The sequence below is a fragment of the Nicotiana sylvestris genome, chromosome 9 (genome assembly GCF_000393655.2).
Source record: "Nicotiana sylvestris chromosome 9, ASM39365v2, whole genome shotgun sequence".
NCBI classification, from domain to species: Eukaryota; Viridiplantae; Streptophyta; class Magnoliopsida; order Solanales; family Solanaceae; genus Nicotiana; species Nicotiana sylvestris.
The window spans coordinates 192543305-192564093 of record NC_091065.1 but is presented as its reverse complement, the minus strand read 5'-3'; the positions used below and the strand labels follow the sequence as shown (position 1 = coordinate 192564093).

The 20789-nt window shown below is 36.6% G+C and overlaps 1 protein-coding gene across 1 annotated transcript; it reads right to left on the bottom strand.

Moving 5' to 3' along the window:
* Window positions 1-15818: 15818 nt before the first annotated feature.
* Window positions 15819-16160, bottom strand: LOC104249374 (uncharacterized). Its single transcript, XM_009805787.1, has one exon. It carries the CDS (start codon window positions 16158-16160, stop codon window positions 15819-15821), a length of 342 nt encoding a protein of 113 aa, XP_009804089.1.
* Between the last annotated feature and the right edge of the window lie 4629 nt (window positions 16161-20789).

Here is a 20789-nt window from a genome sequence, read left to right as displayed (position 1 = left end):
CTACTCGGGGAGAGTCCTGGTAGTAGGCTTTGATTTTTGCTTTCTTATTTTTCGGATTATTCAGGGTGTAATCCAAATCTTATTTTATCTTGTAAAAGTGTGAACCCTGTTATCCCGCATTTTAATAAAATTCTTTTCTTGTCTCATTTTAATTTTGTTTTATTCTTTTCTCTTTCTGAACAGTTCTCTTTTTACTGGTTCTAATGACATGGCATGCACGACGGATCTTCGACCTAGTCTAATAAATCAATCTGACTCTGATTTAATGATACAAGAGATCGATTATGAGTCTGAATATGATGAGGATAAAGCCTTCGAAGAAATAAACCGAGAACTATGCCAATTTGAAGAGAAACCCAAGCCTAATCTGAATGACACCGAGGCTGTAAATCTAGGGGATGCGGATAATGTCCGAGAAACCAAAATCAGCATCCACATTGAGCCTGGCATCAGGGAAGAATTAATCAAAGCACTCATTGAGTTTAAAGATATTTTTGCATGGTCATATGACGACATGCCGGGTTTAAGCACCAAGCTAGTGGTTCACAAATTGCCCATTGACCCGGCATGCCTTCCCGTCAAGCAGAAACTGAGGAAGTTCAAGACAGATATGAGTGTGAAGATTAAAGAAGAAGTAACCAAGCAGCTGCAAGCAAAGGTTATTCGGGTCTCTCGATATCCTGATTGGTTGGCTAATGTAGTGCCAGTACCAAAGAAAGATGGGAAGATCAGGGTATGCGTCGACTACCGTAATCTGAACAGGGCAAGCCCAAAGGATAACTTTCCATTGCCCAATATCCATATCTTGATCGACAATTGCGCCGGGCGAGAAATCGGCTCCTTTGTGGATTGCTACGCTGGGTATCATCAGATTTTGATGGATGAAGAAGATGCAGAGAAAACAGCTTTCATTACGCCATGGGGGACTTATTGTTATCGGGTAATGCCATTCGGTTTGAAGAACGCTGGGGCAACGTACATGAGAGCAATGACTACTGTGTTCCATGATATGATACACAAAGAGATCGAAGTGTACGTAGATGATGTGATCATCAAATCCAAGCGTCAGGAAGACCACGTAGCAGACCTTAGGAAGTTTTTCCAAAGACTTCGAAGGTACGACATTAAGCTCAACCCAGCCAAATGTGCATTTGGTGTTCCATCTGGAAAGCTGTTAGGATTTATCGTCAGTCGGCGAGGCATTGAGTTGGATCCGTCAAAGATCAAATCCATCCAGGAATTGCCGCCACCAAGGAACAAAACAGAAGTAATGAGTCTGTTGGGAAGATTGAACTATATCAGCAGATTCATCGCTCAGCTCACAACAACTTGTGAACCCATCTTTCGATTGCTGAGGAAAGATGCCGCGATAGAATGGACGGCAGAATGTCAGGAGGCATTTGACCAGATCAAAGGTTATTTATCCAATCCACCTGTATTGGTTCCACCTGAGTCGGGGAGGCCATTAATCCTTTATCTAACGGTCCTGGATCATTCGTTTGGTTGCGTGTTGGGTCAACACGACATCACAGGAAGAAAAGAGCAAGCCATCTATTATCTCAGCAAGAAGTTTACAGTCTATGAGAATAAGTACACTCAACTTGAGAAGACATGTTGTGCTCTAACTTGGGTAGCACAGAAGTTTAAGCATTATCTGTCGTCACATACTACATACCTTATTTCACGTCTGGATCCATTAAAGTATATTTTCCAGAAGCCTATGCCCACAGGAAGATTGGCAAAATGGCAGATATTACTCACAGAGTTCGACATTGTCTATGTGACGAGGACGGCCATGAAAGCCCAAGCATTGGCCGATCACTTGGCTGAGAATCCTATTGATGAAGAATACGAGCCTTTGAGGACGTATTTTCCAGATGAAGAAGTGATACATATAGAGGAGTTAGAACTGAATGAGGAACCAGGGTGGAAGCTTTTCTTTGACGGGGCTGCTAATGCAAAAGGAGTTGGAGTAGGAGCAGTACTTATTTCAGAAACAGGACATCACTATCCTGTTACAGCTCAGCTACGTTTCTATTGTACCAACAACATGGCTGAATATGAGGCATGTATTTTGGGCCTACGATTGGCTGCAGACATGGATGTTCAGGACGTCTTGGTCTTGGGAGACTCGGACCTCCTAGTACATCAGATCCAGGGTGAATGGGAAACACGGGATTTGAAGCTTATACCATATCGACAATGTTTGCACGATCTGAGCAAGCGATTTCGATCAGTGGAGTTCAGACACATCCCGAGAGTTCACAATGAGGTTGCCGATGCTTTGGCCACTTTAGCATCGATGTTGCACCATCCAGACAAAATCCATGTTGACCCATTGTATATTCAGGTTCGTGATCAGCATGCCTACTGCAACATAATAGAAGAAGAAATGGATGGCGAGCCATGGTTTTATGATATCAAGGAATACCTCAGGATGGGGATATACCCGGAGCAGGCAACCGGAGATCAAAAGAGAGCCATTCGACGACTGGCAAATGGATTTTTCCTCAGTGGAGGAATGTTGTACAAAAGAACCCCAGATCTGGGATTGCTGAGATGTATTGATGCAGGTCAAGCCACGATAGTGATGACAGAGGTACATGCTGGAGTCTGTGGGGCCCATATGAGCGGATATGTGTTGGCAAAGAAGATTCTGCGAGCGGGATATTATTGGCTCACTATGGAGCATGATTGTATCAGTTTCGTACGAAAATGCCATCAGTGTCAGATACACGGAGATCTGATTCATTCTCCACCAACGGAATTGCACACAATGTCCGCACCATGGCCATTTGTGGCATGGGGCATGGATGTCATTGGGCCTATCGAGCCGGCAGCTTCGAACGGTCACAGGTTCATTCTGGTAGCCATCGATTATTTCACTAAGTGGGTTGAAGCCAAAACTTTCAAGTCTGTAACCAAGAAGGCAGTGGTGGATTTCGTCCATTCCCATATCATTTGTAGATTTGGGATCCCAAAAATAATAATCACGGACAATGGTGCTAATCTTAACAGCAACTTGATGAGAGAAGTATGTGAACAGTTTAAGATTACACACCGTAATTCCACCCCGTATCGGCCCAAGGCGAATGGAGCAGTTGAGGCAGCCAACAAAAATATAAAGAAGATATTGAGGAAAATGATTGAAGGATCCAGACAATGGCATGAAAAGCTACCATTTGCGTTGTTAGGATACCGCACTACTGTTCGTACTTCAATAGGTGCGACTCCTTATTTGTTGGTATACGGAACCGAAGCAGTAATACCAGCAGAAGTTGAAATTCCTTCCCTTCGAATTATCGCTGAGGCCGGGATTGACGATGATGAATGGGTCAAAGCCCGACTAGAGCAGCTGAGTTTAATGGATGAAAAAAGATTGGCAGCAGTATGTCATGGCTAGTTATATCAGAAGAGAATGACAAGAGCATACAATAAGAAGGTGCGCCCCAGGAAATTTGAAGTAGGGCAACAAGTATTGAAACGGATCCTCCCACATCAGATTGAGGCAAAAGGCAAGTTCGCACCGAATTGGCAAGGGTCGTATATTGTGACCAGAGTATTATCCAACGGCGCTTTGCGTCTGACAGATGTTGAAGGAAGATGCGTCGACATGGCTATCAATTCTGATGCAGTCAAAAGATATTATGTGTAATTTCTTTTGTTGTTTATTTGTTTGTTTGTACTTAGTGCTTATCGGATAATGAAATGACGGAGGCAATTCTTTCTTCTATCCAAACACTTTTAACCTTTGCTTTACCCCTTTGAGCCATACTTATCTTTTTATACCCCTCTCTTGGAATCATTAATGAAAAAATGTATGAAAAAAAAAACTTTTTGAAGGTCGCAAGAAAACAAAGGAGTCAGTGAACTACGTTCGACCTGATTCCTCAAAGAGGATACGTAGGCGCCTCACGGCTCGGTCATAAGGTAATAAAAAAAAATCAAAAGAAAAATCCCCAAGTAAGAAAATTGGGGCAGAAATTATGTTTCTGAATTTTGAAAAAAAAAAAGAAAAAAAAAGAGTTTGATTCCAGGAGTTGTAATACTTTACCCATCAAAGTTATTTTGAATTTTATATCCTTTTCTTCTAAAACCTATATTGATATCCAAAAAAGACCTCCCGATCAGTATCCGAGAGGTGTTAAGATAGGCAAATGAAAACCAAGAATAAAACGTCGGTCCCTGACTGAATGAGGATCATGAATTGAAAGAATTTATAGCCAAAAGAATTCCCGGCAGAGAAAAATCTTATCGGCAACACTCCAATCCCAAGCTGAGAAAATAAGATGAGAGAGTCTTATCGGCGAAAACCTTCACAGGCGCCATAAGGCGACGTAAGCTGAGAAATACAAAATGAGAGAGTCTTATCGGTGAAAACCTTCACAGGCACCATAAGGCGACGGGAGTTGTGAGAAATGAGAGAGCCTTGTTAGTGAAAACCCCGCGAAGGGCACTATAAGGCGACAAGATAGATTGACGGAAAAGATCCGTATTTTGCGAAGAATTGGGCACCTATTTATCCCCAGCAAGTGAAGACATCAGAAAGTTTGATCGACACAAATAGACTGGGTTGATTAATCCGGAATGCACAACATGATCATTGGACTCGGTTGTATCACCCAGATAAGTTCATTTTTTTGTTCAGAAAGATTTTCTCATTTTTCTATCTTTTCATTTCTTTGTTTAAAAGAATTTTTCTAGAAATTTATGTTTTAAGAAAGGTCTTTCAGAGCTTACTACCAGTTTGCCAAAATGGTACAACATAAAATGTGAAAAGGGCAGGCAAGAGACAAGGCAATAAGACAAAAGACGTTGGTTGCTAGGCCGAATAATACTGTCCTAAAATGGCAAGGAAAGTACGGGGAAGAGCCGGAAAAAAAAAAACATGTTGAGAAAATTGTAAGCCAAGTTCCAAGACGATCCCCAGAGTACTCCGACCGAATATCGACCAAGCTCCGAGGTGGTCGGACAACACAGAAGGGGAAGGGAAGAAAGGAAAATTCATCTTCGGCAAAATAACCTCCAGAAATTTTTGAGATACAAAATGGTGAAGGGATAAATGGAAAAACCATCCCCAGCAGAATGTTATCCCCAGCAAATAACATCATCCCCAACAAGTTTTGAGAACGCCGAACAGGAATAAGGGAAAGGGAACAATCATCCCCATCAGGAGTGACATGACCACTCGCCATATTTCAAAAAAAAAAAAAAAAAAAAAACTAACTAAATTTTCTTTGATTTGAACAGGAAAATAAAGTGTTGATGATGGCCTAAAGATACGCCATAAGAAAGATCGCCAGAATTGGGGCAGAATATTTTCTGCCACAAGTGGAAATTTTCTCGGAGAATCGAGGAAACAAATTCAAATTATTCTTTACCAATTAGGCGCCCATCAGTATAATGCGGCATGCATTTATCTTTTCATTTCATGTTCTAGGTCGCCCACCAGTATAATGCGGGCATGCATTTATGTTTTCATTTCATGTTCTAGGTCGCCCACCAGTATAATGCGGGAATACATTTCTGTCTTTTCATTTCTGTTCTAGGTCACCCACCAGTATAATGCGGGTATACATTTCTCTTTTCATTTCATGTTCTAGGTCGCCTACCAGTATAATGCGGGAATACATTTAAGTTCTAGGTCGCCCACCAGTATAATGCGGGAATACATTTCAGTTCTAGGTCGCCCACCAGTAAAATGCGGGAATACATTTAAGTTCTAGGTCGCCCACCAGTAAAATGCGGGAATACATTTCAGTTCTAGGTCGCCCACCAGTATAATGCGGGAATACATTTCAGTTCTAGGTCGCCCACCAGTATAATGCGGGAATACATTTCAGTTCTAGGTCGCCCACCAGTATAATGCGGGAATACATTTCAGTTCTAGGTCGCCCACCAGTATAATGCGGGAATACATTTCAGTTCTAGGTCGCCCACCAGTATAATGCGGGAATACATTTCAGTTCTAGGGCGAAATGCGGGAATACATTTCAGTTCTAGGTCGCCCACCAGTATAATGCGGGAATACATTTCAGTTCTAGGTCGCCCACCAGTATAATGCGGGAATACATTTCAGTTCTAGGTCGCCCACCAGTATAATGCGAGAATACTTTTAAGTTCTAGGTCACCCACCAGTAAAATGCGGGAATACATTTATGTTCTAGGTCGCCCACCAGTAAAATGCGGGAATACATTTCAGTTCTAGGTCGCCCACCAGTAAAATGCGGGAATACATTTCAGTTCTAGGTCGCCCACCAGTAAAATGCGGGAATACTTTATGTTCTAGGTCGCCCACCAGTAAAATGCGGGAATACTTTATGTTCTAGGTCGCCCACCAGTAAAATGCGGGAATACTTTTAAGTTCTAGGTCGCCCACCAGTATAATGCGGGAATACATTTCAGTTCTAGGTCGCCCACCAGTATAATGCGGGAATACATTTCAGTTCTAGGTCGACCACTAGTATAATGAGGGAATACATTTTGTCTGTTCATTCCATATTCTAGGTCGCCCACCAGTATAATGTGGGCATACATTTCAGTTTTCCATTTCCAGGTCGCCCACCAGTATAATGCGGGTATACATTTTCATTTCATGTCCAGGCGCCCACCTGTATAACGAGAGGAATACTTTTCAGTCTTATACTGCAGATTTTGAAGTCAGTAACCCCACCGGAAGGCAGAAGGTTACAACAAGAATCCCCAGCAGGAAACAATAAAAATCCCAACACCGGAAGGCAGAAGGTGGCAACAAGAAGTCCCAGCGCAAATTCAAGCGCATGAGTCAAAAGAAAGAAAAGACGCGTCTTGATGAATCTGATGAAGATAATCGTGTCCCAAGAGGAACAGCCAAAAAGCTTAAATGAAGAAAGCCATGTCCCCAGCGGACCGAACAAAATGACGAAAACTGGTATTAAAAAAAAAAAAAAAAAAACCAAGGGCCAGAAGTCTTGGTAAAAAGGCACCAGAGGAAACACAAACCGACAAAAAGCAAGGCAACCAGAGCAAGGGGGAAAACAGATAAGATTCTGTAATTTCTAGCTTAGTCTAGCTTCTTATTTTTTTAGCATGGTGTAATAAGGAGGTCAGCAAACAGTAAAAGTAGCATGCAACAGCAGTAACTTTGCAGTCCCATGGTAGTCCCAGCTACCAAGACTTCCCGAACTACATTGACTTGATTCCTGTTTAGCCCAGGATATGTAGGAAACCTTTGAAGCAAAGGTTCGGTCAAATCTTTTTCAAAAAATGCTTCAACAGAGTACTCGGATGGGCAAAAATCGCTCGCTTTATCTTTGCACGAAAACCCTTCGTGTCTCCGGGCAAAGAGGGGCAGCTGTAAGCACGTGATTTTTTGCCCTATATGAGAATTACTCCCAAAAATTCAAAAATAAAATGATTTTCTTTGGTGTGCAATTTTGTGATATTTTGAATAATTATTTGTAGTTGTCTGTGCGTGTTTATTTGCTAAATTAATAAAAAATACAAAAATATGTCGCATTTTGCATGTAGGATTTAATTCTATAATTGATAATAATTAAATTTGTTTTACAAAAATTAAAAATTACAAAAATAGGCATCGTTTGCATTTTTAGCATTTAATGTCCAAATATACAATTTTATGCTTAATTAATACTTAATTATGCGTTAATTGTTATTGGGAGTTAATTTGCACTTTTATAACTTAATTTAGTTCTTAATAATAGTTTAAGTATTTTTATAATTTAGTTTTAGAAAAATAAAAGAAGAAAAGAGAGCGAAAATATAAAGAAAATCGGAATTAGGCTTCTTCTTCAACTTCAAGCCACAGGCCCAAAAAATGGCCCAATCTTGCCTACGACCCAGTCCATTTCGAACTGGGTCGACCCAGTCCATAACCCAACACCCCTATTATTTTACAAACAAAATAAAAAAAAAAAAAGAAAGAAAAACCCTAAAAATACCTAAGCATCCGCCCCCCCCCCCATTTTTCTTCCTTCTTCCTCCAAAGCTCCAACCCAACGTCCATGGCTGCCCTTCACCAGCCCCATCGACAACCAACTCTTCACATCACGTCTCCATCTTCTTCCTCGTCTCCAAATGACCCCTCCAATCTCCGGAAAACTTGACAATTGGAGCAACCATGGTTGGTTTCCGAAGAAAGCCCCATTGTTGCGTCTTTGTCGAGCTCCAACTGATCATGGTTGGTTCTTCTTCTTCACCTCATATTATCATGAGCGTTCTGCTGCCCGCTACGTCCAGCTCGGAATAACCAACGTCACCGCCATCCACGTCGACCTCCCCGACTGCTTCGCCGCTGCCTTGGTTGCGTTTTGCTCGTCGAGCACTACTCCTGCTGCGTCGTTGCTGCTTGAGCTCACCATGGCCAGCTGCTCCTGCTTGCAAGCTTCTTCGCGCAAGCACCAAACACACACCCCAGTTATTTCTTCTTCGCTACATCCAGTGCATCGACCTTCTCCATCATTTGCCGCTACTGCTGAAGCAGAAGCTCCGTCCAAACAAAACCAAATCCAACTGCTACTGCTTCGGCTTCTGCTTTCGACTGTGTATCGCTATATTTCGTGTTCGAGCTTTGTTTCAGATTTGGTCGTCGTCGTTTGGTCGAGTTTGGTCGTCGTCGTTTGGTCGAGGCTCGTCAAAACAGTCCGTACATATTCGTTTCGATCCGGTTAGTAGTTTTTGAGTTTTATTTTTGTTCGTATTTCGTTTGGATATTTTTCGAATCTAAAATCGGCAAATGTTTGTTTTGTTCATGTCTATGGTTGGATATTTGATTTTTGGTTTTATTCATGTTCATGTGTTTTATTAAAATTAATTTTCAGATTTCAAAATGAAAGATTAATTAGTTATTTTTCATGTTTATTTCATGTTTGTATTGTTGTTTAAGTGAATATTTGTTAGTTTGATGTTTGTTAGATTCAAATTGAAATTTAATCAACTATTTCTTCAATTTGTTTCATGTGTTTATGTATTGTTAGAAATTGTTAATATTGTTAAGTTCAAGTTTAAGTTCATAATTGTTTCTTCGTCGATCTTGTTATTTGTTTAAAGAATTTAGTTGTATTAAAGGAATATATTGTTTTAATCGTTTAATCCGTCATGTTTGTTGTCTTAAAATAGATTCATTCATGTTCATACTTTGTTTGGATGATCTTGAATCCGAATTTTGTATAGTTTGATTTCTTGTTTACCATTTATGATTATTGCTTGAATTGTTCTCATAATCTTGTTTAAAGTTTAATATAAGAATTGTTTGTTGTAATGTTGTTAGAGTTGATTTTAAGTTCAATATGATTGAATTTAGAAATCTTCATACTTTGTTTGTTGTTGTTGTTGAATCCAAAAATAGGATTGTTTGTTGCTAAAATATTGTTCAATCAAATTTTAGTTGTTCTTTGTTGTTCAATTCGTGTTCATGTGATTTGTTGTTGAAATGTTGTTAAAATCGTGTTCATGTGATATTGTTGTTATGATGTTCATCCATGTTCATATTGTTGTTTGAACATTGTTAGAAATTGATCATATTGTCTATATTTTGGTTAAGTTTGATTAATTAATGTGTTATAGCTGATGGTTAGTTTGGTAAATTTGTAATACGTTCAGGGGTAGTTTGGTAATTTCAGTAAGGTCGGAAGGGGTAGTTTAGGAATTGTACATTTTGAAATTGTTTATTTGAAGCATGGGGGACAAAATGAAATGGGGTGGGTTGTGATATGATTATTTAATATAAAGGGGGGACAAGATTTAAATTAAAGGGGAATCTTGCATTATTTTAAATAAAGCATGGGGGACAAAATATAATGGGGTGGTGTGATATGTTTATTTAATGTAATGGGGATGAGTGGAAAGATAATGGGTTGGGTAGAGAAAAAGTATTGATTTAATTGATTAAAGGGTGGGGATTATATATAGAGGTCTGAAAAATGATAGAAGGAGAAGAAATACAGACAGAAAAAAAAAGAGAGATAAAAAAAAGGAGCTGAACATTTATTCCGAAAAAACATTCAAACTCTCAAGAAAAGAAAAACATACAAAGAGAAAATAAAAAAAAAGTTGAAAATTAGAAGAGAAAGTAGTACACACCTGATAAATATTCTGGTATACAGGTGTAGAAATTAAGGGTTGAAGATTAAATAGCCTTTCAAAAATCTGAAAATTTCCCTTGGTTTCTGTCCGTTATTTTCGGCATTCTTGGATTTTATTTTGAATTTTTCAAAGCTGTCACTGGGATTTTCGTTGGCTGGTTATTGCTGGTTATTGTTGTTGTTGCTGTGTTACGTATTACGTTGCTGATTTTCTTCTTCTTATATTGACAATATCAGGTACACAACTGTAATTTTGGCATTTTGTAAGCTGAAATGAAGAATGGAGAATTAAATTTTTAATTTAGTTTAATTTAATTTTTTGTATTGTATTTAGGTTATTCATGTATTATTATTCTGTAAATCACTGTCCTTTGGCATAACTAGGCATATTATAGCGACATATTAAATAACGCCTTAACCAGATTATTAGGAAATATATTTAAGCTTGATTATTAATTAAAACTGTTTAATAACAAAAAATAGAAGAAATAACGTAAAAATGGCGTTATTGAATCAGTTTGGCAAAAATTAATTAAGTTCCTTATTCATAAGGTTTTTCGTCAACGATAAGTTAATCTGAATCACGTAGTCAATTTCAGTTATAACATGAATTAGTTTGCGAACAAGTATTAGGACATGATGAATTAAAACAAAGTTAGTTAATGTTAAATTGTTTAAATTTTTAGAAATATGATTTAGTACTCAAGTTTTTATTTTTATTTCTTTCAATTTTCAGTATTTGTAAATAATTAGTTTCAATAAGCTTAAGTCTTACTAACAATTTGAATTTTAATCCAACTATGGGATAATTAGTTTTTTTTTTTTATTTTTTTTTATTTTTTTTACTTTTCAATAATTCCATGTTGTATTTATGATTATAATTTTATTACTTTCTGTTAATATTTGTTTTTCTCTTCTATTTAATATGTCATTTTCAAGAATGTAGATATTGATTTTATATTTATAAACAAACTTAGTAATAATAAAAAGGTAGTCATTAAAGGATATTCTTAAAATAAGGAAGGATTTCGCTAAAAATAAATAGATGTAAATAATACAAAAATTTACAGGATTCTCCAATCTCATTTATTTATTTAATTATTTTAAAAAAAAATTTTTTGCTTAGAATTTGGGATGGATTGTTTAGTGAATTTCACTTCCTTCCCCAAAGATAATGACGCGCTAGACTCTTTAGGCGCGATTTAATCAATTTTACCATTCTTAAACTCGGATGCGCATTTCATGCGACCCAAATCTAAATCCTAAAACATCAAATAAAATATGTTTCGTATTGTGGGTGCATTTCATGTGACACAATCCAAAGATATGTTTTAAGCGATGTTCACATTCCTAAAAAATAATAATTATAATAATAAAGCGGTAAAAGATAAAATTTGCACATGGTTCATAATTGTATTAAAAATCAGATAAATAAGCCGAATATAACAGTTGAGCGACCGTGCTAGAACCACGGAACTCGGGAATGCCTAACACCTTCTCCCGGGTTAACAGAATTCCTTATCCGGATTTCTGGTACGCAGACTGTAATATAGAGTCATTCTTTTCCTCGATTCGGGATTAAAATTGGTGACTTGGGACACCCTAAATCTCCCAAGTGGCGACTCTGAAATAATTAAACCAATCCCGTTTCGACTGTCCTTTAATTGGAAAAAACTCCCTACGCACCTCGCGGTGCCGGAAAAAGGAGGTGTGACACCATGTATAATGTATGGCAATGTAAATCATGGCACGGCATTACCCTTCGTGCCTTTACTCTCTTTCTCGCTATACAATATATGATGTAATCAATGTGAATCATGGCACAACATCACCCTTCGTGCTTTACACTCATCCTTACCAAAACAATGACAAATATCAAATGGCAAGGAATGCAGCATAGTGGAAAATATAAGTCATAATCACCCGACATGGGGAAAAATATCAGTCAATATCATAACAATTGCCCGACAAGGGTCTCAGCTATAATCAATCTTTTCATGTATATAATTTACAATTGGGTCCTCAATCGAACCATTACATCACAAGTTCCTCAACAAGGATTTTCAACAACAATCAACTTCCAAGTAGAAAAAATTTCATAATTCAATGAGTATGGAAGTAATAACAAGAATTTCATCAAACATAGACTCACAGGCATGCTTGACATACAATACATAGGTACTTGTCACTTTACCTATGCATTGAACATGACAAACACTTAGCACATAGCACACAATACTTATTTCCTCACCAAAGTTAGGCAAGACACTTACATCAGGTCCAAAATTAGCAATCCAAGCCTCTAACACCGCCTTTCCTTTAGAATTCAACTCCGAAACAACGATATCTAGACATAATTAACTTAATAACATCAATAATGACTCACTAATACAATCACATAGCCTAAATATACATTTCCTAGCATTCTTCCAAAAATACCAAAATTTGACCCCGGGCCCGCTTGGTCCAAACACGAGGCTCGGACCAAAACTCGATCACCCATTCCCCCACGAGTTTAAATATATGATTTGTTTTGAAATCCGACCCCAAATTAAGGTTGAATTACCCAAAATCCCATAAACCCTAACTCTACCCAAAACCCCTAATTTCTACTTTGATTTTAGGATTTTAGGCCTAGATTCTAGTGTTTGATGATGAAATTAGAAGGAAAAATGGAGTTAGAATTGATTACCTATGAGGATATGGTGATGGAGCTCTTCAGAAATGGCCAAAGGGGGTGTGGGGAAGAAGAAGATGGTGGAAGGAGGTGAAATCCCGTAATGGGTTCTGTTTTGGGTATTTAAAATAACTGGGTGAAATTTGTTCAGTGCGATCGCGGAGAAGCTGGGTTTCACTCTCTGCAATCGCGGAGAAGCTGGGCGGCACTCTATGCAATCGCGGATAGAAGAATGCGATCGCGGAGCTTCAGGACTTCCTATATACCCTGCGATCGCGGCCCCACCAATGCGATCGCATAAGGCATCAGGCCCCTCCCCCACACTCAACTCTATGCGATCGCAGATCTACCAATGCGGTCGCATAGACTAAGCTACCAGACACCAGAAAACTCAAGAAACACCAGATTTTTCATACTTTTTACACCCCATTAGCTACCCGAAACTCACCCGAGCTCTCGGGGCTCAAAACCAAAAACACACATGACTCCCAAATCATCCTACAGATTTATTCTAGCATTCAAATCACCAAAATATCATCAAAATCAAGGAATTAAACCTCAAAACTCATAGAATTTTCTTAAAACTCCATAAGGCTCAATTATTCCGATTTTGATCCGAAACATGTCATTTCGAGTCCGTTTTACACCAAACTTTACAAATAACTCACATAACATATATTAAACTTGTTCTGGGCTCCGGAACCATAATACGGGCCCGGTATCATGGTTTTCACATTAATTATCGTTTTCAAATTTTTTTTATATTTTTCAGAAAATAATTTTCTTTAAAAATTTATTTCTCGGGCTTGGGACCTCGGAATTCGATTCCGGGCATACACCCGAGTCCCATATTTTCTTACGGACCCCCGAGACCGTCAAATCACGGGTCCGAGTCTGTTTACCAAAAATATTGACCAAAGTCAATTTTAATCAATTAATTATTATAAAATCAACTTTTCATCAAGTTTTCTCATAAAGGCTTCCCGGCTTCGCGCCCGGGCTGCACACGCATATTGAGGTGAGACTAACGGAGGCTTTCGAGGCCTCGGAACACAAATTTAATTAAATTAACATAGGATGACATTTTGGGTCATCACAAAAAATCTCTAATGATGGTGGCTGATAAGCCCAAGATGCCTAGCCTTTGCAAACTAAGGACCAATAGTTTGGAAAACCAAAGTTAAGGATTCAATTCCTTGATCATGGGGCAACTAAAATCATAGTATTATGTAGAGTAATTTATATTTGCTGAAATCATGAAATCAGTGGATCATGCCATGACTTAGCTGTGTTTAAGAGATCATTTTTTGATATTTAACAAAGTTGGTGTACTACTCCCTCCGTTTAATTTTATGTGGCATAATTTAACTTTTTACAGAATTTAAGAAATATAAGGAATATGAAATTTTTGATCTAAAATAAACCATTAATATTTGTATTAAAATAAGCCATTAATATTTGTATGAATATACTCATCTTATAAACGGTAAAATAAGAAATTTAAAATTAAATTATTTATAAACTTGCATTATTCGAGGAAGGGGGGAAAATGAAAGAAAGGAAACTCCAAAGTTATTTAACTTAATACAAAACTTTATACTTTCTTTTCCTCTTTTTGTTAAAAAAAGAAAGAACAAATTTTTACTAATATAAAAAAATTATATTAGAGGAAAAATCATTTTCATCAAAGATACTGTGATTCTTTTCTAATTAAACTGAAACATAAATGGAATTTGCGCAACGTGAATCTAAATTAATTAGGTTAGTTGGTTAGGAAAACTGAATGGCCAAATATAAAAGTTGAAATACAAAAAAGTGATACCCATATATAAGGAAAGAAAGTTCTTGGGTTCGGCCTTCGAAATAAAATTTTTGGTAGGGAGAACTTCTGGTTAAATGTGTCTTACGACGTATGAACCTGGATTAGATGAATCATTGTGTTCCTATTAAATGTGTCTTACGACGTATGAACCTGGATTAGTTGGACCATTGTGTTCCTGAAACTAGATGGTTAAACAAAAAAAGTGTTGTTATACTTTATTCCACCGTACTTAAGGTTACCATTGTCTAATTATAATAAGAATATTAGTTCATCCATCTTCATTCCAAACAAAGGCGAACATCTGCCTTCAGCCGTAGAGAGACTTTTAAATTGCGAGGTACCATTACGAGCTCAATATATACGAGTGTTATTCCGTGAAATAACTCGAATTTCAAATCATTCACTTGCTTTAACTACTCATGATATGGATGTAGGAGCATCAACTCCGTTCCTGTGGGCTTTTGAGGAGCGCGAGAAATTGTTTGGAATTCTATGAAAGAGTTTTGTTATGGTTTACTTTATTCCACCATAGTTAAGGTTACCATTGTCTAATTATAATAAGAATACATTAGTTCATCCATCTTCATTAAGTGACTGTAACTGCTATGGTTTACAGTCAATAGTTCTTAATCAACCCATTTGTTAATTATTAATTAATATTAATTAATTAATTATTATGTCATGTCTTTCTTTATGAATCTCATGATTTTCAGGACACGAATCTTACTCTAGGATCAAAATAAAAGGTAAAAGACTCTTTACTGGTAATTAAACCCACTAATCATTATATCTTTTTTACCATGTTCAATTTGTAGAATGAAAATATTCGAATCTGGTCCTTATGACATATATGCATCCCATCCCCATGTATAGTAAGAGTCTTTCCAACGAGGAACTTCACTATCGTATAGTTGACTCGACTAGAATGCCCTCTTAGCAATAGCATCTGTAACCGCATAGAAGTAAAATTCTTGGTACGAAGAGTTTTCCTTAATGAGCCTTACGACGTGCAAATTTGGATTAGTCGAATCAGTGTGTCCCAAAAACCAGACGACTAAAATTCTTGGTACGAAGAGTTTCCCTTAATAAGCCTTACGACGTGCAAATTTGGATTAGTCGAACCAGTGTGTCCCAAAAACCAGACGACTAAACAAAAAAAATGTGTTACACTTTATTCTACCATAGTTAAGGTTAATTACTCTTGTCTAATTACAATAAGAGTTAAAAGATCCATCTCCTACTTGGGATGTGCTTGTTGATCTTGTACATTTCTTGGAATGTAAGAAGAAGATAAATCACCAGACCTTTTCCTCAACATCTGCCTTATCCCATCAGCTACACAAATTGCAGGATTAGAGTTATATTTTCTACAAAATGACATGTGAGCCTTCACTGCTTCTTCCATCACAAGAAAATATTGATTATTATTTTTCCCTCTTTCAACTTCATCTCTAACAGCTTCTGAGCACAACCCACACAACCATTTTCCCTTGAAATTGGCCTTCACTTCATTAATATAATCTTGTGTGCAATCTTCTTTTAGACCACAACACTCACACTTAGCCAATTCTATGTCCATTTTCTTGAATCAAAACCAAGACTTTCTTTGCTAGCTAATCCTTTTTTTTTTTTGGGAATTATTTTATGGGGAGCAAAGGGAAAAGGTGGGAGGAGAAAGGAGGAGGAAGTGAGAACTTATAGTGCATTTTTTTGGAACGGAAGATCAGGTTTTGTAGTCCATTGCGGATGTTATTTTAGTTATATAGCCATTTTCGATTAACACGGGCAGCCCGAAGCACTAAGCTCTCGCTGTGCACGTGATCTGGGCATGAGCGAAGTTATGTTGGCTCAAGAGTTGTCAACTGACAACCCTTCACCGACAAATTATACTACGTATAAGGTAAAATATTGTTTGTTATTGGTTAAAAAAGATTTTGAACCCCCTGCATAGCCCATTGGCAAAGGGTGTTCAAAATTTGAACACCCTTGTTAAATTTTCTGGCTTCGCCACTGTTTGGGGAAAGGCCGAACCACAAGAGTCTATAGTATGCAACTTTATCCTACACAAAAGGTTGTTTTCACGGCTCGAAACCGGCCCGTAAGCCCCTGATCACATGACAATAACTTTACCAATTACACCAAGGCTCCCCTTCAAAAGATTAACAGAGGAAATCTATAAAATAAATACATGAAATTTTTGCAAGATAGTTTTTTTAAAATTCAAATTGTAAGTGGAGATAAAAAATCATTTCCGACTTAGGAAGAAAATGCATAAATTTTCTCCATGTTCTAAGGGACATAGGGCAGTGGAAAATGAGACAATTGGGAATTTGGTCTTGGATGGGCCACTAAGGTGCGGCCCTTTTTTATAATTTAAACCAATGATTAATGTGATTTTCAACTTGCTTTTGTCATTTTCTATTTAATTGTTAGTTGTTACTTTAGGTGCAGTTTCTGCTTTTGGCTTGAAAGACAGTTACTTTCGGTTGAAATGGATTTAGGGCCCGTTTGGATGAGCTTGTTTTAAGTGGCTTTTAATTCAAAATAGTTTTTAAGCTATAAGTTAGGAATTTTAATTTTTGGTTTGTTTTTGTCATTTTAGCTTAAAAACACTATTTTACTTTATCCAAACACTACAAAATGACTTAAAAACTATTTTTGCTTTAAAGCACTTAAAATAAGTCAATCCAAACGGGCTCTTATTTGGCTTCATTTGGATTTTTCTGGCTTGGTCTCAGTCATGTTATCCTGATTCCATGCATGCATCTGTTGACCATTCAGGCTTATCTTTTTTGCATATTTGACTAAATCAGAGGCTTGTGGGGGGGGCGGCGGTCCCCTGGACATAGTCCTTTCAGGCAGTGGCCGAGAGTATAAAAATTTATGAGTTTTGAATTTGCAATAAATTCATAGAAATTATTTAGTACAAGAGATAAGGATAATAATGTCGGAATAGAATTTGGAATTATATTTATTTCATAGATACTAGCTAATTCCAGGAGACGTTTTATACTAAAATGGTAGATTAGCTATTTCATATTGAAGATGGAATAGTTAATCCCATAGGGCAGCCAGGTGCATTAAGCTCTCGTTATGCGCGAGGTCCGGTGAAGGACCGGACCACAAGGGTCTATAATACAGAGCCTTACCCTGCATTTCTGCAAGAGACTGTTTTCACGGCTTGAACCCGTGACCTCCTGATCACATGACAGCAACTTTACCAGTTACGCCAAGGCTCCTCTTGAAAGTATGAAATCCTAGTTTATCATACCATTATACCAAACGACCTCATAATGTATTAAATATTTATATACATTTAATAAACTTCTTCATATAAATACAAATCTTAGCATAATCATCTGTCTAAACTAATATTGTTAAGTCAACATCACATCTAAACTGATCTTTTTTTCTTCTGGCCATGTGTCACCCTAGATATCAATAATGGTGTATACAAAAACAATAATACCAAACTTTTCCTTCCATTTCCTGTACCAAATGCCATATTGTAGAAGTAACAATAAAACTGTCCCTTCTTTAATAAAAGAAGAAACAATAAAAATTGGTACCAACAAAGTAAATATTGTTATGAAACAATAAAAGAAAAAGAATAATATTGCAGAGAAAGAGAGAGAGAATTCTTATTAAATTGGGATGATTTATAATGGAAAAACCCTCCCTCTATTTATAGGCGAAAAGTAACTTAACCACCAAGTAACAAACCCTAGAATCTTTCTAGAATATAGACATTCACCATAAATAGAATTCTATTTATAACACTCCCCCTTGAATGTCTATTCAACAAATAATGTGCCTCGTTAAAACCTTAACTAAAATAAAACCCAAGAAAAAAATTCTAGAAAAGGAAAAAGTACACATGTTTAGAAATGCATCTTTTGGTTGCCTCGTTAAAAACCTTGCAAGGAAAACCCAGTGGGACAAAATCTTGTAAGGAAAAAAAAGTGCAACGTGCATTAACTTCCCCTGATGAGAGCATCAATTCACATCCTTGAGCCTTCACATCACAATCTTGTGTATTAGCTTCTTGAAGGTTGATGTTGATAGAGATTTTGTGAACAAATCAGCCATATTATCACTTGAATAAATATGTTGCACCTTGAAATCATCATTCTTGTATATATATAATGCCTTTATATAATGTCGTGGAATAGCCTTTTCAGTGTCTCCATAGATGGAATAATTCTCACTATCACATTATCATGCTAATAGTTATAGCAAGATACATATGTGCATAAATTGTACGTAGGATGTAGTACTTCATGACCAAGAATTTTATATGCTTTTAGCAATATCCTTCAAGAATTGTCATATAAATCATATAATAGACTTTAATTAGATGCATATCAAGTTTTCATGTTATACTAGACAAATAAGATATCGAAAAGTGATTGTATATATCATTGACTTTATATTTTCAAGTGTTTGAACTTTATGTCCAAATACTTGTCTTTCATATGAAACCAATTCTGTTTGAATTGCGTCTCTTCTATTTGGCCAATATTTTTTTGGGTCTGTATTAACTTAAGATCCTCATCGATACTTAGCACTATGAAAGATGTCGCCGACGAACATTTTATATCGGTTCCAATATTATCTTTTTCATAAAAACATAACATAGAGATCTCTTCATTCATATTTTCAGGTACCTGAACCTCTCTTGAGATTTATGAAGTGTTATGTCATGTGATCTTCTAGATCACTTGCCTCCTTTATTATGATCATTTTGATCATTTGCTCATCTTCTTTATCAAGAAGTGTATTTGAAACCGATCTGTCTATACGCTTTAAGCGTGCTATACACTTTGTCTTTATAGGACTTATTCTAAATATGAGCATTTTCAGTGAGAATATAGTTACTTTCGTTGGGTCAGCAAATGCGCCTGGCATGCTTTGCAATATATTGCAGATGAATTATATTTTTATGAACTTCAAGTTCATATTATCTTATTCGAGGATCTAGATGGACAAATGATAATTTTTTCCACGTAACTTTTTCTCAATTGTTTATCATGTCTCTCCCTCATGTTAGAAAAACTAATTTTCTTCCTCAATTTTGGGAATCCATCTTTGTGCGTTATGGTGTTAATCAAAATATACACCGCACATCAATAATAATAAGATGGAATTATTTGGTTCCTGGCCCTGAACCACTTGTGAGGGGAGAATGTAATATACTTTTGTATATAATGTATATCAAACTGATATAAACAACTTAGTTCTCATAAGTAATAGTTTAGCTATTAAGTGGAGGCACTCAATAAATCATTTTGCTAAATCAATTGTGATATAACCAACTTATCAAGATAATGTCTTGAATAGAAAATCTGGAAATTATGCTCTAAATTAATTTTTTTTCCCTTGCTTGACTTTGAGATCTGCATTCTTTCTTTCTAAAGTCCCTATTAATCCAGAAAATGAATGCTACTAAGAAATAAAATAAGCATCTCGGGATATTTTAACAAAAATCATAATAGTAGCATAGAGTGAATTTTGAAGAACATGTTTTCTAGGACATAGGTTATTATTCTGCTTTCCATCAATTTCGTATTTCATATATTGCTGTTATTTTATTATGACTCTATTAATGGTACTAATATATCGTTTCTTATTGTCTTCTTGAGCCGAGGGTCTCCTGGAAATAGCCTCTCTGCCCCTCTGGGTATGAGTAAGGTCTGTGTACATATTACCCTCCTCAGACCCCACTAGTAAAATTATACTGAGCCATTATTGTTGTTGTTGTTATTGTTGTATGTTTTCTAGGACATAATAATAACAATTATCAATCTAATCATACACTTCATGAACTCAACCAACAATAACAACCAAATTGAAGTCAAAAGTTTAGAGCATTAGATCAACCTGGTGATCAAAGATACTACAACTATGTATCGTTTCATAATATATCATATAATATTATATTGTACTATATCATTGGATAAATTGTATTGTTTGTCGTCATTTTATGTGAAGAATAAATTAACAATATTATAAAGAAAAAGCAAGGTACGAGGTAAAATTATTATATAAAAAGGTAGAGTAAAGGATAAAATAAGATTATTTAATAACAAGGAAAGGCAAGATGAGATAAAAAATAAGGTAGCGACGCAACCACACCAAATCGATCGTTCCATAAAGTAATATTTTTTATCACTACGTAACGATGGATTTAACATACGATATAATAAAA